Consider the following 23,640-nt stretch of genomic DNA (forward strand, 5'->3'; position numbering starts at 1 on the left):
GTTTCCCTCTCAACATTCGTTCCGTTTGTTCGGCTAGATGTCGCCTCGCCTTGACTCCGCAACGTTGCCGGTTCGTGCCCGACTCGTCAAAGTTGCCGCGTTCCAAACAAAAACTTTTAAAATGGCGATGCGTGTCAAACGTGTTCGTGATTATTTACGAGTGAAATCGAACAGAAAAATTTATAACTGGTATCACCTTTTAATCTAATTTTGAGCTGATTTCGAAAATGTGGCACCCCGGATGACTATCATTGCGCAGAATCCAAAGTATGGATTCTAAAAATTTTCGTGCTAACCTCAAATGGGTGCGCGGTTGGGGTGATGTTTCTTTTCGTTTTAGTTAGTTTGTAGTTAAAAATGAGCGATTACAGTAGCGACGAAAACGAAGACGGTTATGTTTTGTATAGGGATCGGCCTGAATGGAAAGATGTTACGCCCGTAGCGCAAGACGACGGGGATCACCCTGTCGTTGCTATTGATTATACTGAAGCCTGTGAGGCCGCATCATTTTGCCGTGTTTTTTTATACTGTCTAGCAAATTTTCAGTCAAAGATTGCTACGACTACTTCAGGGCTGTCGTTAAGAACAAAGAAATATCTGAGAGGGCTTTGGAACTGACTAAAACTGCCACTTCTCTTAATCCTGCGAATTACACGGTGTGGCAGTACAGACGAGAAATTTTAAAGGGCTTGAACAAAGATCTCGAACAGGAGCTTGATTATATCCAGCGCATGATAGTGAAACAGCAAAAAAATTACCAAGTATGGCACCACAGAAGGGTCATAGTCGAGTGGCTGCAGGACCCTTCCAAGGAGAAATATCTGACAAGCGTCGCTCTAGGTTTAGACGCGAAAAATTATCACGCTTGGCAACATAGGCAGTGGGTTATTAAGACATTTAAGTATGTTGTTTGCCACCAAATGTTTCAAGTGTATCGGATGTAAATATCAATTTTTCTTGCAGCCTATTTGAAGAAGAACTGAATTATGTTGAGCTCCTTTTGGAAGAGGACGTTAAGAACAATTCGGCTTGGAATCAGAGGTATTTCGTGGTCAACAATACAACAGGGTTTACCCAAGAAGTACTAGACAAAGAAATAGATTACACTCTCAGCCAGATCCAGAAACTCACTGAAAACGAAAGCGCGTGGAATTACTTGAGGGGGTAAGTAGTGCATCATTTTAAAGTTTATTGAAATGATGATTAAGTTATTAGGCTCCTGCTACACGATAAGGGCGGGCTCGGTGAAAATAAAAAAATCACAGACTTTTGTGAGGAGCTGTACACGAACGGCAGCAGGTCGCCATTTCTTTTGTCTCTTATTGTGGATATGTGCTACGAACGCGCCGCCGGAAGCAAGGGTGACGAATTGTACGGGCTAGATAGAGCCAAACGGTTGTGCAAAGCCTTGGCAGAAGAATATGACACAATCCGCGCAAAATATTGGGTATGTTACCCACGAAATGGCACAATAGGTAGTTTTGACACTATCAATTGTAGGTTCACATGGCAGAGACCATTGAGAAAAGGGCGCGTGGCGAGACTGTGGAAGAGCCTGGCCCCAGTACCGATTAGTATATTCCAATTTGTGGTGTTTCTTTTTTTGTGCTGCGTGGGATATTTGTTTCTTGGTTCAAATGGCGTAAAATTTGTGATACCGTTTTTTATTAATAAGTTGATGTTTTTCAAAAATGTTTTTCATTTAGTAACCTCTATGTCTCTGGCAAGCAACCGGTGCTGGAAGAGGGAGGGAAGCAACTTTGAAATCTTAAATCGAAACCTCCATTTTCCTAAACAAAAACGTCATATTTTGTCAAAAGGTTTCTTTTGCATTCTCAGTAGATGACGCTGAAATCGCAAAAAATGTGATGTTTCTTGTTCGGGCAGGGGGGTCATGTTTGGCGTTATTTAATAATGTTCTAATTCAATCTCTAAAGCATGAATTGTATTCTAATCACTGCAATTCTGGAGATATTGCACCATTGGTATACTTTTTGGAAACACGATGGATTTTTTTAATTACTAGTTTTATTTTTTAGTCTTCCTTTTTTAAATAGCTTCTTATTTTTTAATTTAATTTCCACCTTTGATAACGGGGAGAATATAAAAGAAAATAATTGTATGGTCTCATCAGGTGTAGTGTATCTGTGGTCTGTGACTATAACTTAGCAAGCGTGTAGCATGTATGGTCCCGAACTGTATGGTGCAGCATAAATGTTAAACCTGTTAAATAAAGCTTGTTGTGTTAATTAGCAAAAAGCACAAGTAAGGTGAATTAAAAAACCGTTTCTAACTTTCAGTAAGTATATTTAAAAAATTGATAAACCCAATGTGTCGCTTGAAACAATTGAGTATCATCTTATAAACATTCAAAATACATCGATGACAAATATTGATTTATTTAATTAAACGAAAATCTACAATCGACCCTATCCTGTTCTTTTTTTTGTTTGTTTTTCCAAGCGACTAAGTCGCCGATATGTCTAACAACAGAAATGGTGGTACGACGTTATTAACAAATAACGCCTTGATATATACATGTATTTTACTTGCATCTCTGGATTCGACAGATTTAAGTTATTGTAGATTTAGTTCTCTAACAACATCGTGGACATCGAGGTACCTTATAAATCTCTCTTGACTATTCGCAAAAATAATTACATATAAGTATTTGAAAAACGTAACGTACTGTAAATTTCTATGTAAAAGAATACCCGACATAATGAGAGGGACGTTCGAGGCCTTTCCCTTTTTTAAAGACCGCCTTAAAGGTCTCTGCGACGTCTAATAGATTAGTAGGAACCATAGCTATAATTAAACAACACGAGTCACAAGACAATAAATTAATATGCAAAGTTAACAAACGTAGGACACTCGTTTCCGTTTTGCTTTATAAAGCACTGCTATTTTATCACAGGCGGAACGAGTGCCCAAAGCGGAAAGTTATTTTTTTTGTGGTTGCTTTCGTAAATAATTGATAAAAATCCGGTATAAAAACCATACTTAAGAGTCAAACAGCATATCAACTACAAAAAAAGATAGTTTTAATCGTGATGCAGTGGTGTAAATAGATAAAATGATTCAGAAACTAACCGCCAGCATAAAGGTCTTATTGGTTACCTTTTATCATCGCCATCAGACTATCCACTAATTGGTTCACTATATTTCCTCCAAGTAGAAAACAACTTCTTACTTGCAGTCCAAATTAAGTTAAAACTAACCGATACCGCGGTTGATCTATGTAGAGAATAACGGTAACCATAGTTATTGGAAAAATTGACTGCTTTGAAACAGGTCCGGCTTGAGGGTTTTGAGCACGCATGACCATTTTGAGCAAGTAATTATAACGCAAACGCGCCTCAAACGCCCCGCACATTTCCAGTTCACCGCAAAGTCTTAGATACACGATCTGAAGGATTTAATATACATTAATTCCTGGGTAAAATATAAATTTTGAACTATCTATAGACGCACGATCGTACGACGTAACGAGCCAAACCTAAACGTTATCACCTCTGTCCCCTTAAGAGCGCGCTACACGACAAGATACGTAATTTTTTCTCTTCAGTTTTACCCTGTACACACAAAAAATAAAATGGAGGCGGTCCGAGCTGCAGCGTTAGGCCACCTTAAGAGGACAACTTTTTTTTTTATTGGTCGAAGACAATTTTTATTTGTTGCTGCGTTGGTAACCGAACGGTTCATGTCCAGTGGTGGGGGGCCGATGTCCGTACCCCTTCCACCGAGGGTCATATTGACGAGTCGAATACCGCCATAGACTGCGAGATGTCTTTGTCGGTTTTGCAGCAGTCGAGGAACTCGTCCAAGGTCACCACACCGTCTTGGTTTTTGTCCATTTTCTGAAATCAAATTGTTACATAATTTTTGAGATCAATATTAATACAAAATTCCTCAAGAGGACAAATTAAAAACTTCGATGGCTCACATAATGACGTAAATATTACGTTTAGCGGATATATTAAAATTAATTGCCAGCTGAGGGAGTGGTTGAATGCTTTTACCAACATTGTGTAGTTTTTTATACAATTTTTATACAATTTGCAATAGAATATCTCATATATGTATCATTTTTACATAAAAATTAAAATTAAAGGATTTTTGTTCTACGTTTTCCTTGTAGTCTTAATTATCTTGCTGCGATCATAGAATATTTAAAAATGGCAGGGTAAAAAAAAACAGAGGTGAAAAGTAGAGAGTTATTTACTCTGCTATTAAGGTACCTCCACCACAATTATTTTGCCTTAGTTTCAAGATCGAACTGTACACTTTATCTTCTTCTTCACCTCGAAGGAAAAAATAGACAGGGTGTCCACAGTTTTGAAAATTTAGGGCTCTAGGGTTTGCTAGTCACTTGTTACAACCCGCATACAATGTCGGCTCGACATTAAATTTCCCGTGAAACTTGTTATTAAATATACAACGTATCGCTAAACCCAAAGCAATAGATTTTTATACGAGCGACTTTAAGGGCGAGATATGAGGAAACTTTGTGCGGAAAATTCAGTGTTAAATAACCACCTCCATGTATATAAATCTTGCAATATCGCCATGACGCTTATAAACGGGGGATATTGTTTTAATCACGAGCAGGAAAATGGAAGAATCGCTTATAATACGACCAAAAATATAGTGCTTTGACGTTTAAAGTATTTTAACCGGAGATTTTCGCAGAACCGTGATAAAACCCGTCCCAACAGATGTTTATTCTGCATTAAGTAGGTCTTGACTGAGATGGACCGTAACGAATATTTGTAGAAACTTGCAATGTTTATTTGAAACGTAGATGGACCGTTTTAAACTTGATTAAGCATTGATTCTGCGGGGCATTTTCGAATAAGTAGAAGCATTTAGTTATTTTAATATCAGGTGATATGTACCGTTCTTAAGAGTTTAATCTAAATTGCAATATGTTCGTATATATTACGGAGGTATTTCACCGTGATCCTTCCAGTAAGTATTTATGTAAAGTCTGTTCATAGATATAAGAAAGTGACTAACTGATACGAATTAAGGAAAGACCCGCGCAAGCTGGAAGAATGAAATATGGCTGAACAGGACCGTACTTTGCTTAGAATTTAATTATTTGGGGTTTTGTTAGGAAAGATACTAAACAATATTTGTGTATGTATGTATTTATGTTTAAATCTAAAATAAAATTACAGATTATTTTTATTACCTACTTAAATTACTTAAAATTATTTACATAATATATCAGTATCACTATCACCTCTTATAATTATTATTTTTTCTATATTATTTGCAATATGGATATACGATTGTTCTGCTTGTTCTATATGTTTAACAGAATTTGCCCAACTTTGTGGAGAGATGTTAAAAACTTCGGTTTCCATAAGTTTGAGGACATTGGAGTTAACACGGGGAACAACATTGTTACGACGAATGGCCGATTTCAGTTGGTGCCAAACATATAATATTATTATATATAAAATATATTAAATATCATAACTGTCGAACCAGGTTTCATCCAAGTAAATAGTTGGACTTTGTTGTTCTCTGTAAATCCTAATTTTTTTTAGATATCCCAGTCGCTATTTCCGAATTCTGTCAATTTTTTTAAATCTAAAACCTATGTGTTGAATACACTTCCATAAGGTAGTTCTGCCACATTTAACACCAGTTTCATATTTTTCAAGCCTCCTAGTCAAGATATCTAATGTAGGCACGCTTTGTTCCTCGTATAACTGGTAAATTTTACGCCGTATTATATCTCGATCACTTTCATCTACACTCGAGAAATTGTCAGCATCGCTTCTTTTTTTCCTCGCTGAAATGGGATTATTCACAATTTTCCATACAATTGATGTTGGAATTTTCGTCAATGTGGCCGTTTCTTCTAAAGAGGCTTTCTTGCTGACACCACGTTCAATGAGAGTCAAATAAACATTGTTTATAACTTCCTTAGTCTCAATAGAATAGTGTTTTCTACATTTGGATGGGAGCATCTCCTGAGATGCACTAGACTCGCACATATTTTGCATAATTCGCACACGATTCAACACACGCTGTATTACACACGAAATAAGAATGATTACTAATAAACTTAAACTAAGTAGTATACCAAACCAAAGAATATTAAAGACAGGTAGGTACAAAATTATTTTCTATTACGGACCACAATTTTACTTGAATTTAAATTCCGGAACTTTAGATAATAATCTCGTTCCGAAGTCAACTGTAAGAAAAATTGTTGCAAATCGCATGGTCAACAGGAAACGCGAATTTTTAAAGAGCAACACGCAAATTTAATTAGGCGTATAAACTACAATGCTTATAAAGTGAATTGTGTTTTAACCCTAGAAGAACTGTATAAATAAGAACTTTATAGTGTATATTAATAACGATGCTATGTAGAAATGTAATGAAATAGGTCGTAATAAAGTGTTACTTTGTACTAATTTTTATATGGTCCGCGAAAAAGATTGAAAACATACTTATATCGCACTTGTTAGTGTAGTTAGATAAATTCCTAGGACGGCACGGTGTTCTATAAGGGGCTGCCGTTTAAAGTAATAAAGTTAATCACGGGTTCGGTTGTAAAAGCACTATACTTCTGGTCGAAGTGTACCTGGAATATCCTGTCAACTTTCTCTTTGACGGTGTCCTCGTCTATACAGGGCTCTGCTAGTTTACCCATCAGATCGTACACGGAGCTGACTATGTCGGTCATTTCCTCCTTGGTGATGAAACCGTCTCCGTTGATGTCGTAGAGGGAGAACGCCCATCGCAACTTCTCCTCCAAAGAGCCTCTGGACAGGATCGAAAGGTTCTGAACGAAATCCTGCAATACGGAGATGTCGCACTTATTTTTTCAGATCTGTATTTCTATTGTGGAATCCTGGTTTAGCAAGCAACAAAAGTTTTTGTATTATTAATTCCTCCAAGCCGATAGAACGCTTCATTGGAGGCGACTCCCGAGGGACCGTGATGAATATTGCATCGTTCTAGATACAAAGTTCAGCGGTCGGTTTTTGAGGCCCTCATAAATTTTTGTTTGTTGTTGATGGATTGGGAAGGCGATACGGTCGTCTCGTCGAAGGGCGTGGCGAGCACTGGTTTTTTTCCTTTTTAGGGGATTGATTTCAGAACGATATATCAGCCCACAGAAAAAGGAATTATACCAGTGGCCTCTGAGGTCTCCGTCGCAGTCGAAGGAATCGGATAGCGAAGTTGTCCGCGAGCTTCTCATAACTTTAGCGGTCATTTGTTGAAAATTAAAGCTTAAACAAAGTTGTACTTCTATACTCTTAAGGTTTATGTTACTAGAAGGGGAAGTTTAAACTCCGTCACGTCACGTCCGAAGCTTTTAAAAAGTACAAAACTACAAAAAATAATAGTCATTGGGATAGCTATACACAACTGCGAAACCAAAATTTCGTTTTCTACTGTTAGTATCGATGAGGTGAGAGCGCAACTTGTAGTATTCAACCATTGGCATGCGGTTCAGATTTAATAAATATAGAAATGTTGTTAATATGTTGCCCCAGAATTCTACCATTTCTTACTAATATAGTAAACGCATGCCTCCTTGAAGGCGTTTTTCCAGATGAATGGAAAGTTGCACGTATTACTCCACTAATAACATTTTGCCTTCGAACCAGTCAAGGTATCGGTCTGGAGACAGTTGCGTAATGGCGCTTTTGAGTATTACAATCAATAGATTCGGATCAGTCATCCGTTTTGGTGGTTTTGGATTATTCGAAGGCATTCGACACTATATGTCACGAACTCTTGTTAGCTAAAGAAACAGTTAGTTGCGGTGTGCCGCAAGGTTCCATACTGTTTGTGGTTAATTTATGGTATAATAAAATATGACAAACTGCAGGATGCTAAGTGGTTGAATATGCAGAATAGTCGTAGACTACGCTCCTTGGTATTTTTTCACAACATTATTTTTAATAACAGTCCTCATTACTTGACAAACAAAATAACATATCGGACAGATGTTCACAGATTGAACCTTAGATTTAGGGGTTTTATCTCTCCACCCCCACACAGAAGCTTCTCCTATTACGTATACCGTTCCTTCAAAAAAAAAAAAGACAAGAAATGTTCAGCCAACAAGCAAATTGCACGTGATTTTCGAGTAAGTTCAGTCCTAAAATTTTCTATACAATTTTTAATTTTTATATACACGTACACATTTTCAAGCAATTTAACATGACTATCTCAGCCCAAAAAACGAAATGTATGACCACATCAAAAGAGCCGCTCAGATGTATACTGGAAGTGGACGGGCAAGTAATTCAACAAGAGATGGAGTTTAAATATCTGGGTATTGACATTGCCAGTTATGGAAATGTGGAGGACGAAGGCAACAGGTAGCAAAAGCCAATAAAGTGGCAGGCTGCTTAAACGATGTAATTTAGCGAAACAAACATCTGAAAAAACATATAAAAGTACGAGTCTACAAAACAACGATTAGACCGATCATGACCTACACGGCAGAAACAAGATCAGATACTGCAAAAACTAGACGACTTCTGGACACTACGGAAATGAAGATTCTCCTCCGCATCTCAGGAAAAACGCTGCTAGACAGAGAAAGGAACGAACACATCAGGCGATCGTGCGGAGTGGACAATGTGAACGACTGGGTGCTCCAAAGAAAAAGGCAGTGGAATGACCATATTAACCGTATGCAAGATGGCAGACTAGTAAAAATCATTAGAGACAAATCACTAGACGGAAGACGGGGCGTGGGACGACCCGAGAAAAAGATGGAACGACGATCTCAATCCAGGTTGAGAGACGACCGATGAAGGAACAGGGCATAGGCCTACTATAGAAGAAAGAAGAAGAAGAAGAAGACATTTTCTTTTTTTTTTTGCTATGGTTATCTCATGCGAACTAATAATTTTAAAATAGTTACTATATATTATTTTATGGGGGTTGAACTTGGAACAATTTTAATTGCTTTCATCTCCTTCTTAGCAATTTATGTGGTTTACTGATATTTTATTGTATTGTAAATTGAACATTGCAGAATAAATTTATTATTATTATTATTATATAATTCATGAAAAACTCATAATATCGTACAAACACAATTTCCATTTTCCGAACGTTGCTAGGTATTTCGTAAAGCAAACGTCGCGATTGAGTGTCGCGAGCGAGGTAAACAACTCCGAAATTAGTTTGTCGACTCGGCGAATTAATCAAATCTCACCCCCACGTAACACGAGCGCCCGCGTATCCCACTTCTGAATTAACTCTTTACTCGACCGAATCGAGCGTAACACGTCGCGAGCTCACTCTAAACACGCACGTTTTTATTTACCACACGGGGAGACAGCTTTCGACCGGAATTTTTGATGCAATCACTCACACTAAAGGGCTGCTGTTGAATACAAAAGAGGGCGCTTCCTTTTTATCCCGGAGTCGATGTGAAATGTTAAAAGATCAAACGCGTATCGTCGGTGGCGAAAGTTCTTCACTTAGAGTTACGTCAAAGTGAACGTTCCGGGTATAACAGAAATTATAATAGCTCATGATTAATCTACAGGGTGTTCCTCAAAGAGGTTTGGTTTGAGAAATTTGCAAAAAAAAATATAAAGAGAAAATCCTATTACCGAGTTTATTAGATGGCCACCGGCGGGGGGGGGGGCGACTATTTCAACATTAAAATAGAAGCTGTTTGTTTTCGTATATATTGTGAATCGTGAATTGGAGATTTTTCAATTTTTAGTTAAGTTCGAGATTGAAGATCATAGTTTGTACTTTTCAATTCAAAAAAGCTGCTGTGTGATATTCAGGCTGTCATTACCCCAGGAGGATAGTCTTTCTTTCTATTCTATTCCTTGCTTACTTCTTAGGGCAGGTTCGACGTAGTTGCATTAGATTTTATTTCTGCAGCCCCAGAATGCTATACTTCAGTAGCATTTCTAGCAACTCGGTGCCCTCCATAACTTCAGGTATTTGTGAAGGGCATCCATCCCCGAAGGGTTTCACACAGTGTTCACAAAGGAGAATGATGGAGAGAGACCCATAGCCATCACTTCCAGCAACATTCCGTTTAATTGCAGAGATGACGTCCATTGATTTCACACTTGAAAAAGTGAAAGAGCCTCTGAAGAATTTAAAAACTGATACCATTCCAGGTCCTGATAATAGACCAGTTGTATTGCGTCAGAGATGTTCTAGTAGTGTAAGCACTATTTTGTCGAATATAATGAATGAAGCATTAGAAAATGGTAAATTTCCAGAACAGTGTAACACCATTACACAAGAAAGGCGATAAGCACAATTTGCTTAATATGTCATTCATGTAAATGTATGGAGAAAGCTATTGTAGCTGAATTAACGCCTTTCTTTTTAAATAATGGTTTCTTACCTCGGAGATCAATTATCATGAACTTAACAAAATGCTCAGATTACTGGACGAAAAGCTACTACAAAAATCAACTGGTTGATAATTTATTTAGATTTTGAAAAGGCTTTTGGCAAAATCTCCTTTTGCTTAAGCTCGAACGCTATTGGATTAGAGGAAATCTATTACGTCTTATTGCTTCATTTCTGAAAGATCGTTACTATCATAAGGTGCTTAGTGGTGTTCCGCAGGGATCAGTCCTTGGGCCGTTCATCAAAACTTAAATCACACTGTTTGCAGATGATACAAAACTCAATGCGAATCTTATTGAACACTATGATGACCTTCTGAGAGATCTAACAATAAAAGAAATTTGGTCCAAAAAATGGAAAATGAAGCTAAACGAAGAGAAATGTTTTGAGTATCGAAACAAACAGACCTTGGATTTATCATAACTTCCGACTTGAAATGGGAGACACATATTTTAAAAGGAGATAAACAGGTTAATTCTTTGGTTTTTTGCATGAAGAAAACCTTTCTTAATAGATCATCTTAGGCCATAGCAAAACTTTATAAGGCTTTCATTCTTCGAAAATTAGAATATGGCCAGACAATATGGGATCCTACTTTATTAAAGACATTGAAATGCTCGATCGCGTTCAAAGAAGAATAACAAAAATTCCAATCCATTTATCCCATGATTCCTATGAAGAAAGATTTGGAAAGCTGAATTAACAACCTTGAAAGAAAGAAGATTACGTGGCGACCTAATTGAGATTTACAAGGTGATATAAAACTATTACTCATGTTTCAGAATGACCCGAATATCCATCTACGAGGTCACTAAAAAAAACTAAAAAAGGAAAAAACTGCCAAACTGCAGAGAAAAGACTTCCTATGCACTAATTCTTTCAAGAACCACTTCGACAGAGAATTGTCACATCTGATGAGGGAGTAGATATTCAATAACTCTTTTTCCTTTTTCTCTTTTGTAAAAATCTTTCTTTTTTGTGATATCATTGAAGATACACTATATACATACATATATTATGTGCTTTTTTAACAAGGATTATTATATAATTTCTGTACACAGTACATTAGACATTGTAAATTTTATTCGTCAGCCTCATCGGGTTAACCGCTTGCTGTAAATAAATAAATACATAAATAAAATAAAATACATTTTTTATTTCATGCATAAAAGGTAATTTTTTACCCGTATTTAAACGAAACTTCACTGTTTAAATTTTACAAAAAACAAACGACGAACTAACGAAACAATTGCGCCAATTTGGCCGCAAAACGCAACGTAAATTATTCCTGCCTTCTCGCCCTTAGCAGGAATAATTTGTCCCGCATCTACGTGACAGATAACGGGCCTCGGGTGACTTGATTTACGGCCTCGGACGCGCCTAAACCGCCTAGTCCGGCAGGGGGACTGATGCGCATAAATCCCTTCAAAAAGAATTTGAATCACGTCACACGCGACGCCATTGAAAACGATTTTTGAACGCGTGTCCGGACTGAAATAACAATCGGTAGAGAAGGCAGAAAGGTCGGAAAGGACCACTGGAAATTAAGTGCAGAGGCATCTATCTACCCTCCGAGGTTATTCTATACAGGGTGTCACAAAATCGCTTTTGAATATAAAAGTCAATAATTGAAATAAGACATTTGTAAATTTCAATAATTCGTATGCACGAAAAAAAAATTGAAATAATTCCAGGTCAAGGTTGAAAAAATGTCAATAATTCTACCATGCAGGAAAACTAGCTCGGCAGGAAACTTGAAATGAATTTCAAGCAAGAAACATAACCTTAATATATCTCATAAATCTCAATACAATGGATTGAGTTTTGTCCGTTGAATTGCTTCAAAATGACATTCAAGAGTAAGTGTAAAATAAATAAAAGTTTTTCTTTAATTCAAAATTTGCAGTTCCATAGTCTCAATTTTTTTTTATTTACACTTTTATGGCCCTCTGTCGTTATAAAGCATAAAAACGAACTTTTTTTGTAGGCGTGATTTTGCCAATTGAACTTCACAGAAGAGCAGCTAGACCTAAAACTCGAAGGGTGAATAAATGCGAAGAAGAATAATTTTTTTTAGTTTTTTGCATCACTGCATTTTTTGTGCCAATGGTCGTACCAAAGAAGTATTGGGCAAGACATTTTAACAGGCATCAGACTTCTATCAGCCAATGTTTGTCAGAAGTAACATATAATACAGTTTCTTGAAGCAGATGAAGAAAAGAACCGTTTGTTCCCAACTACAAATACAATATTATTTATTTACACATATAGAGTTTTATGGAAACGGATGGCTATCCTGGTATGGTACCATATAGCTACAATTTTTTCGAAAATTGGAAACCCTGAAATGTCTGGGGTCATCTTTTATTACAGAAAAACAATATTTTAGTTTATATGTGTATTGCAGTGCGGTGCAGTAAAAAATGCAACTTTTTTGTTTAGTTGCAGGTTTGTAATACAAAATTAAAAATCTTAAAGATTCGTGCCAGGCGAATTAGATAAATATCATTATATAAATAGATATAAATGCAGTTTTTATATAGATATAAATATATATTGAATCGCAGTTTTGATATATAACATTTCCTTTGTTAAAAACAGACTTAATTTTCTGCAATTACCTTTGGAATCACTTTATTATTTGTTGAATTACAAAATCAAAATAATAGCAAATAGAAAATGTACCCAAAAACTAATGGTCGTAGAAAAAGTACAGCATGCAACATGTCGATTAAATTCTTCAGTCACTCGTTAAATAAATACTGGCTTAATTCGTGGCAAAATGAAATAGCAGCTTCCATTTTTGATTAATTAAAATAACAAATGAATCGCCTAATGAACCGTGCCCGCAAATTTGTTAATCTGGTTATGATTATTTCTTCGATATGAAATTTAAATAGCGAATATTTTGGGACTATTGTTGACACGTGGTGGGGGCACCATAATTCGAGAGTTTTTATTCTTTTTTCGACGTTTCAGAACGCCATCTTCAAAGATTATTTATCAATATCATTTTAAAAGTTCGTTTATTTACAGTGTTCAAAAAGTTGATGCAAATGGGAGATAAGAAATTTTGAAAAACTATCGTTATTCTGCTACTTTAATTTAACTTAAAGTTATGGTATCAATGGCTTCATAGTTAAGTATGGCTTTGATCACAAAGAATGGATATTCATTTTCTTGTTCTTTTCAATTAGTATTTCGCCTAAATTATTGTACCAGCTGGCCAATTATCTTCAAAATTAATTGTCGTAAAGGCTTGGGATGTAAAAAAACTTATACCTAAAGCCGTCAATAATCTTATATTTCAGATAACCGAGATGAATACCGGTTTAAAATTTTTGCTCTACCTCTTGAAGGAAAGTCCTCCCATCTGAACATTTTTGGAAATAAATGTCGATAATTTGAGAATGGTTGAAGGCACACAAAGTTTGAGTTGTCGAAAAAGGCTTTTAGGTCATCAACGCTGCCCTAAGTAGATTTATTTCGATGCCGCTAGAGGGCGTTTTGCGACATCACTACTGATAAAATGTACCGTGCGTTCAGTTTACCTTGATTACATTTTAATTGAGTGTAGCTTTTTTGTTTTTAGAGATATCAAGGTAAACAAAAAAACAAAATGTATATTTTAGTGCACTCGTTTTTGACCAATCGGCAAATATAAAATTTCAAAGAGTGTTGTGACTGACTGGAACAACAACAAAGTAGAACAAAAACACCAAAAATGGCAAGACACACTAAAGTAAGAAATTCTTTAACTATTCTAAATACGTGTGTGTCTAATATGTGATTTAGTAACGTTTCCAGATCCTGATTGATTGCCTCTGAAATCCTTTGCCGAAGTTCCACGACATTATTACAACGAGTGCACGTGATTTCATGTATCTCCAAAAGAAAAAAATCCATTAAAGTTACGACGGGTCTGATGGCTGGCCAATAAATAGTTCCGCCATTCCCTATCTTACCCCTGTGATATTCCGTGTTAAGAAAATTTTTAACTTGCACAACATTGCGAGGAGGAGCATAGTCTTGCTGCCATATAATCAGCGCTGATATATTTAGGGGTAAATCTTCTATATATTGTTCTATATAGTGCTCTAAGAGTTGCAAATAAATTACCTCCAGTTAACTTTTGAACTATAAATATCTTATGCAAAGTATGACAGTACACCATACCATAATATTGATTCGTACCCCTGGGTTTTTATTTCGTGTATTTGTGTAGGATTATTTAAAGACTATTATCGTGTATTTTGTCTATTACAACCCTTTCATGTAGTGAACGAACTTTCATCAGTCCATAAAATGTTTTTCAAAAAAATTTCTATGTAAAAAATCTAAACAAAACTGCATTATCCTTTGACGTTGTTCTGCACTTAGGTTTTGAGTTTTACCAAATTTAAGTGCATTATATTTATATTCTTTCAAAACTGAGTGGCGTGATCCCCTGTTTCTTCATATACTCTAGTAATAGAGGAAACTGGATGTGCTTCATAGAATCCTAATATGTTTGCCTTATTTTCTCAATTAAAAATATTATGATTCCGGCATACCTTCTTATCATTTAATACGTCGCCGTTTTCTGCAAATTTCTCTGCCAGTTTTGGAAATATCTGTGTATTATTATTATTCATACTTGGAGCGAAAAAAAATTTTAACAATTGGACAATAATTCAACCATAACGTTGTTTACTAATATGTCCAACATAAACATATTTTTATTTGTCAGTAGGGGCATTCTTTTAAATTATATAAAAATTTCTCATTCTTGCCTATTTGTCAAAAAAGGAGCGTGCTAAAATATAAGATATTTTACATCATTGTAATCGGAATAAAATATTTTATTTTACATTTATAATATTCAGAGGGTGATGTCAGAAAATTGATGGTGTTTTGTTTTATACGCCACTGAAAAGAAAATGATACCTTGCCAAATAAGGGCCACACTAGTGAAAACTGCATTTCGATATATATTTCCTCACTTTCTTAATGTGTCGTTCTTCAATTTGACATTGTTTTAGCATTTTTTAGTTATTATTATAGATAGAAGAAAAATTATCTAAGTAATGATATTGAAAATTTTCAGTTTTCATTCGGATCTAAAATTGAGCAGAGAGGAAAAATATTGCTACGCTGATAAAAATCTTTTGCAAGGAAACGTATTAGATATCGTTTTTAGCTGTTATTTGTTAAACGTCGCCGAAATTCCAACAATGATGTACGTTTTTATTTATCGGTCTCTAAATTATAGACGCCGTGTACGCGACAGGAATCGGTACAACGCGTTCCGCGGTTAATAAAGGCGGCACACTCAAAAAAAAACCGAGATAGTCGTAATTTTCAGAAGTGGGATCGGGAAAATTGAAAGAGATGGTTTCCGGGCGTTGTCGGGGCGTTAGCAGCGGCGTCGGCTTCTGTATTCGGCGAGAAACGGAATAACGTATTTCCCTAGCCCGTAAATAATTTACCACTAGGAAGCAATTGGAGCCGGGAGCCTTTATAATTTCAGAAATAATTACTCCTTTATGTACGGGTGGTAGACGCAACGTTGCCGGTATAATTTGATTGTGCGTAGGTTACCGCGTCGGTTAACAAGGGTTTTCCCACTTTGAAGTGTTTTATTTACCCACGTGGAACCGCCCACTTTAATTAAATAAAATCGAACAATAATAACAGAATATTACAAAAATCGTAAAACTTTTAATAATTATTTAATTGAATTATTTCCCCTCTTGAAGGCTAGCCATTTAAAAAAGAACACTGGTTTCTTGTTTATTGTTATTAATGAAATCAAATAATTCAAAATGAAATGAAGGAGCCATTCAATTAATAAAAAAATAACAAACAACACAACAGACAAACAACAAAAGGATTTTCTAAATCAAAATGCTTGTGACTAATTTATCATTTCAATCAAAATATAATTATCGTATAAATAACAATTTGTGTCGCAAACCATCAGTCAATCTTCAAGCAACTATGGTTTTTCTATAAAATTTGTGTAAAATGTGTAAAAGTACATTACAAAATTGATAATCGAATCAATTGTTTTTTTAGGATAATTAATTATTAGTATAAAATATTAATAATTTATCGTGTAGTTTTATAGATCATAATCGCAATTATTAATCAATCAATCATTGTTGTTAACAATAACAATCAATCATGATTTCTTGTTATAGATATTATGAATTATTACACTGATAACTGAATAGATCAATATTAATCATCAATCCATCAATGGTCATTGATTACAGATTGTTATTTATTAGGTAGTCCACTGACAACTGACTCTATCACCAACCAATTCATTGTGATTGGTAACCAATTCAATCAAATTGACTAAATTATTCGTAATTATCAATAAAAATGTATTTATTTATTTATCAGACGGGCACGCTCATAATCAGTTAAACTGTCTTAGTTATCAATCAATCAACCCAGATTCCTTGATTTATAAAATAGTAATTATTAATTAAATATTCATAATTTTCGTAATAATCAAGCTTGATTGTATGATCATTTTCTTTTCCAGCAGTTACATGGACCAAAAACTTTATTATTTTTATTTTTTTACTCATTTTTTCGCCGCGAAAATTGTCAAATGCGTCTTTCTAATTTTATTTGTAAGCAAGGTGCCTCAAAGTCTAGTATTAACTCGGAACTTTGGCTAGAAACCCGGAGTTGGCCCTTTCGACCGTCCCCCATAGCAGCAAACTTTGTTGGTGTTGTTTTGATCATCCGTTTGAAATGTGAGGAAAAATCCCTAATAAAACTACATTGGCGTACGAGACGCACGGGGATCTGGGCGTCCATTAACGTGATTAATGCACGACCGATCAGTCTCGGTCACTACTTGCGAAATTCGTCCGACTTGCGTGACGTAAAGTGACGACGAAAACAAACGACGGTCGGGCAAAAACCGACGCCACCTGATGTGCGCCTCTGCGAACGGCCTTACGTAATTTTTCAAGCCGTCTGTACATCCAGTTCGAGTTTTACTTCCATTTAATTTTGGTTCTTTATTAAACAGGATAAATTACAAATTAACTGCAGGTTTATTGAAAATGTAAAAAAATCCGTTATTTTGTATATTTTGAAGTTTTGCTAGTATGTGTTTTGTTTTCTATAAATCCAAATTCGAGAGTAGACTCCGTTGCGAAAAATAAAAAGAGTATAAATGAATGAAATTAAAATTAATCCTTACTAATACAAACGAAACACAAATAAAACTTTTTGACAGATGTTTGGGTGATTTCAAAAAATTCTATGCATTTATTTGTATCACGCAAGGTTTTTTTGCAAACATTATTAGAAAAAAAACATATTTCGAAAAAAAAACTCAGTAAAAAAGTGATATCCTAGTAAAAAAAGTTAAAAAATAAAACATTGCTCAGACTTTTTTGAGTGAAATCTTCGTCTTTTTGTCAGAGAGCTGCGTTGTCCGAACATTCAGCCAAGATTTTTAGGAAAATAGTTCAAGTGTGAAAACAGCATATGGCACAATACGCAACACGTTCGGTAGACTTTTTAACTCACTGGTTTATTAAACTCTCGCTCCGCTCGTGTCAAATAAACTCGTGAGTCAAATGCCGTTTACCGAACTTGTTAATTATTACGAAACCGCAAAACAAGTTAGATGTTTCCATTTACCATAAACTTTCACACACGGACACAGTCATACATAACAGCTCAAGTCACCCTTATACACACAAGATGGCTGCATTTCACTCTTTTATACACAGATTGCTTAACACGCCACTCTCAACAGAAAATTACAACAAAGGACTTAATATCCGTCCATTATCCAAAATTATAAATATAAAACAAATCCAGACATCAGTAGACTCCATTTATTCGAAACCTAATACATAACACGAACAATTTAAAACAATTACATACATAGGCGAACCTAGTGAAAAAGTTTCAGAACATTTGTCAAAATGTGGTTTAAAAATAACTTTCAGAACTAACGACACAATAGCAAATTTTTTAAAAAACAATGAAACGGAATGTCCAAAATTTCAAAAATCATTTGTCTACAGGTTGAAATGCGGAGCTTGTCCTAAAAGTTATATTGGACAAACAGGTAGATCCTTCAAGAAACGCATTAACGAACATAAAAGAGCTTTTAAAAACAATAATCAAGATTCTAATTATGCTACACATTACACATTTTTGACGACAATATTGATATTTTACATACGGCCACAAAAAGTAGAAAATTAAATTTATTGGAAGCCATGGAGATTAACAAAATGAGACATTCAAACGATCCAATAGATTTAAATACCTCTCCATTATTAAACTTAAATTCTCACAATATTAATTAAAGTTTTATTGTCATTTTCCGGTATATATAGTAGCAGGTAGTTTGCTTAGACGCGGTGTCGTCGAAACAATTATCATGAAAATATTCGTGAAAGTCTGAACTTTTAGTTGTCATTTATTTTGTTAAATGGATTTTCATCAAGTAAAAGCCAGTCCAAGTTATAATTTAAGTGGTTTCTTCTTAGTAAAATTGCAAAAAAGTCAGTGGCTTACATGTATCTGACAAAACCTTCTCCCACTGTTTTGTTTGTTGTTTCCAAAAAAATATTTGACACTCGTATTTTGGAAACCAGGCATTTCCTACGTTTATATTACCATTTTACAGCCTTTAAAAAACTATAAAATCTAACATGGAAAACTTTTTTCCGCTTTCTGGTTATTCGCTTTTCCTTACTAATTTTTAAAGGGGTTTCTGTAGAAACATTGTTATGTCAGAATATATTACGGCACGCCTGACCGTACATTTTATCGGAGCTGTCCCGCCATGGAGTTGAGTTTCAAAACAAAATTTTGACACCAAAGGGCCCCAACCCAAAAGTTACGAACACACTTCGACAACGTGTGGAATATTGCATGGGTAACAATCATTTTCAGCCCCCACCGAAAACGTATAATTCCTCGAAAGTTGGTCGGGAACCGGTCCTCAATGATAGCGGTGCGGGGAAGGGGAGGTTTTGTTTTACATCGAGAGTTTGGTTACATCGAGTGAAAAACACACCTTTAAGCTGATTATACCTAAAATAATCACTGTTTTTTTTCATGAAAACACTGACTGAGATTCGGCGAATCACTTAGAAGTGATCGATCGATGGCAAAATTCTCATGGTTCCGACATCAAATGACTACCCAGCTTATTAAAAAGGGTGACGAAAACAGCAGTCAACCCACCGCAATATCGTTTAACGTCGTTTGTCAGCAACGGATATTGATTGATAGTTTAAAATTTCGATTTAATTATAGTATACAAAAAAACTGCCCTTGAAGATAGTAGGTTGACTGATAGCGTTTTGTGACCAAATTCTGAGCAAATCTTCTTGTAGAGTAATTTTTAATATCGAGGTGTAAAAAATCAAGAATACATAATTTCATTGACTCCCTAAAGTTATAGCTTAACTTACCGTATCTATGTGATCATTAAGTCAAAATATAAATTAATTAAAGTCCCTTGTGCAACTCACCTCGAAACTAATCAGTCCGCTGTGGTCTTGATCTAACGTGTTGAACACAAAATGGGCGTATTGGCTGGAATTCGCTGAAACAAAAGGAAGGCAGCATTTTATTCATGAAATTTTAAAGTCCTCATAATATTAATTTTTCATAAAGGACTGTCTGTTTTCAATTGCAATCAAGTCGCCTTGTTTCAATTGACAGTCAGCGTCTACGTTTTTAATAAAAGCGTGTACTTTATGTACCACTTGTGTGTAAAGAAACTGTTACAACCATTTAGATGGAATCCAAAAATTGATTTTTCATAATGGAAAATCGATATCAAGGTTTTATTAACAAGCGTCCAAAAATTCGTAAAAAAATGAATACATTAAAATCGAATGATAATTTTTAAAAAACATCCAAAACCATTTGTGAGATTATTGAACTTTTAGAACAATTTAATAATTATCTTTCATATTTAAACACAATTAGCCTCTGCAATGCGCTACTCTGACCTTGTAAAGCACAACAAAAAGAGGATCAAATAATTTAGAGAAAAAAAAACAGAACCTGAAAATATGTCCCATATATAATTTTATATTTCAGGTCAGTTGAACCTACAAAAATGCTTCTTTCCTTTTTAATGTGGAACTGTGTAGAAATTAAAAAAAAAAATTCAAATTAATTTTTTAATTAAATTAGTAATAGGTCGAGTTTAAACTTAATTTACTTGGTCAGTGATGAAGATTTATGTTGTACTTAAAAAAACCAGGCATATTTTTGGCAAAACTATAATTTTCGTCAGTTTTTCTCTACGCCGTGTGCGCTCTTTTAAAACTAAATTGGCCTCTGTACGGTACCGGTATTAAACGTGCATTATTCGTTTTCTCGCCGTCACCGGAAAAGCGTGCGCCAATTATACCGCACCAGGCTCGGTTTTACTCGTTTTCCGAAATATTTGCGACCCCCGGATTGATCCGGGCGCGGTTTTTCAGCGACACGCGTCGTTTAATGTCCGGTATTTTACGGCATAACACGGACCTCGGATGACGTCCAAATGCATCGTCAAATTACATAATTTAACCCCCGACTAATAATAGAGCAGTGACTGGTTCGTCGCCTGACGAAGGTTTCGATTTTACGAGGGAAACCTTTTGTTCGACCGGCAGTTATGTTTTCGACCGCCGAAATCGAGTAAACTCGCAAACCGCAACAATCAATCAACATTTATATAAATCAATCGAACCAGTGAGTGCACGACCCACGCCCTGGGTCTTTACCGGCTGCTGCTCCCCTTTTTGGGCCTCAAATTTAATTAAATTCGAATTATAACAATTCCCTTAATTGGCAAGGTGCGGCTCCGCTACCCGATCTGCGTCGTACGATATTACCGCCTTCTAATTACCCATATGAGCATGGCTGGGATTCTTAGGTATTATTAGATCCCTGCGAGGATGTAATGGGCTGAGGATGGGACAGGTTAAATGAAACCCGAAGTCTAATAAGCCCCCACCCCGCGTTCAATTTGCCGACGCGGTGCTGTATTAATGGCCACCGCGTTAAGCTATGGAAATTTCTGTAATATATACAGCGTTGTGTGATTGATTAAATCGAGCCATAATTGATTGCGACCGTCAATCTTAAACCACACGTTTTCTGTTATTAAGACAAAGGTAGCAAACGCTCAAGAAAAATCGGATGATTGATTACTGATTAACAGACACCAATCAAATTGCTCTTAAGTGATACTAAACAATCAACTCAGTAAGCAATATTAAACTGAAACTAATCAACTGAAATATTCAATCAAATAAGGAAATGAAAACTAATTAACTGAACTAATCAATCAACACGTTGTACTCGTATTATATAAAGGCAACAAACCTTCAATAAAAATCTGTTGATGTATTATTGAGCAACAAATCAATCAAATCGGACTTCAGTCCTACGCAGTAATTTATATTTTTGAATGTTGCATTGGAACAGCGGTTAAACTCAAACTAATCAACTGAAAAAATCTATAAATACGTCAATTAACGCAGCTACTGGTGATTGTTTGGTATAGGTATTTCATTTATTCAAATAATGTGTTAATTGCGATATGTATTATATGGAGCGTTGTTTATTTGATTAATTTGGGGCGTGATTGATAGCAAAGGCTCAAAAAAATAATTTGATTCATTACTAATTAACATAAATCAATCAAATTGTTCTTAAGTGATACTAAACAATCAACTTAATAATTCATATTTTTAAATATTTCACGATAAAACTCTAACTAATCAACTTTAAAAAATCTATCACTACGTCAATTAAAGTAGGTACAGGTGATTGTTTGATATCGCTATTTAATTTATTCAATTGTGTTAGTCACGATATGTAAAATTTTGTATTATATGCAGCGTTTCTTGATTGATTAATTTGGGGCATAAATCGGTTGAGGCATTACTGATTAACATTAATCAATCAAATTGCTCTTAAGTGATTCTAAACAATCAACGCATTAAGTAATATTGCTAAATATTACTTAACTGAATTAATCAAACAACACGTTGTATTTATATTCTACAAAGGCAGCAAACGTTCAATAAATATCGGTTGATGGATTATTTATAAATCAATCAAATAGAACTTAAGTCAAACTTTTCAATCAACTCAGTAATTCATATTTTTAAATATTTCACGATTAAACTCAAATTAATCAACTTAATTTTTTTTATCACTTTCAATCAAAATCGGTTGAGTGAATTCTTTAGCAATAGAAATCAATGAAACTGTTTAAAAGTCGTAGTTATCACCTTCATCGATAGTATTGCTGAATATTTCACTGGAAAAGTGATTAAACTGAAATTAATAAAAGCGTTGATATATATATATATATATATATATATATATATATATATATATATATATATATATATATATATATATATATATATATATATATATATATATATATATATATATATATATATATATATATATATATATATATATATATATATATATATATATATATATATATATATATTATAAATATATTATAAATTAAGTTGAGTTGATTGGATTGATTGGCTTCTTATTGTTACAATGTTTTGAAAAAAATGTAGAGCCACCCTTCAGTTAATGAAATATTATTAAAAAATTAATTAACAATGAACAGTCAGACTAAAAATTCCTGGGGGGAAAAGTTTAAAAGGTAATTTTTTTCCTTTCTAAAATTTTTAAGAGCGCGCACTCGTACAGGGCCTCGCGAGCACGAAGATGATTTGCCCGGATTTTTCACTCAGCTCAAACATCCGTTTCGCCAGTAAGCGTTTTCTCGAGTGGCAAAAATGGCTATTAATTATGCCGATGAGATCGGAAACAACGAAGGGGGTTAATTTCGTTCGGAAAAAGTTAACCACAATTATAAAGTAGCATCGATAGACAGCGGATTTTCGATGAACCGCTTCTAGGAATTATTCTTTTGAAGGCGAATTTATAAATTTAATTAGAAGTCTAGCCGCGGGGTTTCGGTTGTAATTATGACTTCTTAAGTTTAGCAATTAAAAAATTTTCCCTCCATCCATTCAGTCCCCTGGTGGGACATTGTCCCCCTATATACGAGGAAGGGAGCAGGTCAGATGTTTATGGTATCATTCTTCTAAAACGTGGCATTAACTTTAATATTTTAAATTGAATATTATTGGATTTCCCCTTTTGACAGCGATTTCTGGTAGTTTTTTAGCCATTTTAGAGATATTATATTTATATTTTAATTGGTAGAGATCTGAACTT

The 23,640-nt window shown here is 34.9% G+C and overlaps 2 protein-coding genes across 11 annotated transcripts in view; one reads left to right on the forward strand and one right to left on the reverse strand.

Moving 5' to 3' along the window:
- The first annotated feature begins 211 nt into the window (after window positions 1-211).
- Window positions 212-1,959, forward strand: LOC132702085 (protein farnesyltransferase/geranylgeranyltransferase type-1 subunit alpha). Its single transcript, XM_060670503.1, has 5 exons — window positions 212-493; window positions 547-901; window positions 964-1,164; window positions 1,216-1,447; window positions 1,501-1,959. The coding sequence occupies exons 1-5, from the start codon at window positions 358-360 to the stop codon at window positions 1,573-1,575; spliced, it is 999 nt and encodes a 332-aa protein (XP_060526486.1). The 5' UTR covers window positions 212-357; the 3' UTR covers window positions 1,576-1,959.
- A 327-nt stretch (window positions 1,960-2,286) lies between these two features.
- The window catches only part of LOC132702309 (Kv channel-interacting protein 1-like), a 121,786-nt gene continuing 100,432 nt past the window's right edge, over window positions 2,287-23,640 (reverse strand). For 7 of the 10 annotated variants that reach the window (XM_060670864.1, XM_060670866.1, XM_060670865.1 and 4 more), the window contains 3 exons: window positions 19,890-19,963; window positions 6,608-6,820; window positions 2,287-3,860 (listed from right to left, as the gene is read on the reverse strand). In XM_060670864.1, coding sequence (XP_060526847.1) covers window positions 3,750-3,860; window positions 6,608-6,820; window positions 19,890-19,963 — 398 coding nt within the window. In that variant the 3' untranslated portion in view covers window positions 2,287-3,749. The remainder of the gene's footprint in view (window positions 3,861-6,607; window positions 6,821-19,889; window positions 19,964-23,640) is intronic. The other 3 variants (XR_009618873.1, XR_009618875.1, XR_009618874.1) reach the window with 3 other exon arrangements.

The sequence above is a fragment of the Cylas formicarius genome, unplaced genomic scaffold (genome assembly GCF_029955315.1).
Source record: "Cylas formicarius isolate icCylForm1 unplaced genomic scaffold, icCylForm1.1 PGA_scaffold_5__7_contigs__length_24384050, whole genome shotgun sequence".
Taxonomy (NCBI): domain Eukaryota; kingdom Metazoa; phylum Arthropoda; class Insecta; order Coleoptera; family Brentidae; genus Cylas; species Cylas formicarius.

Excerpts from the sequence above, each read along its gene's own strand:
- LOC132702085 (XM_060670503.1), top strand. The coding sequence starts at position 358 with ATGAGCGATTACAGTAGCGACGAAAACGAAGACGGTTATGTTTTGTAT. Across the intron at positions 902-963 it reads TGGGTTATTAAGACATTTAA|CCTATTTGAAGAAGAACTGA; the intron begins GTATGTTGTTTG and ends TTTTTCTTGCAG. Across the intron at positions 1,448-1,500 it reads CAATCCGCGCAAAATATTGG|GTTCACATGGCAGAGACCAT; the intron begins GTATGTTACCCA and ends TATCAATTGTAG.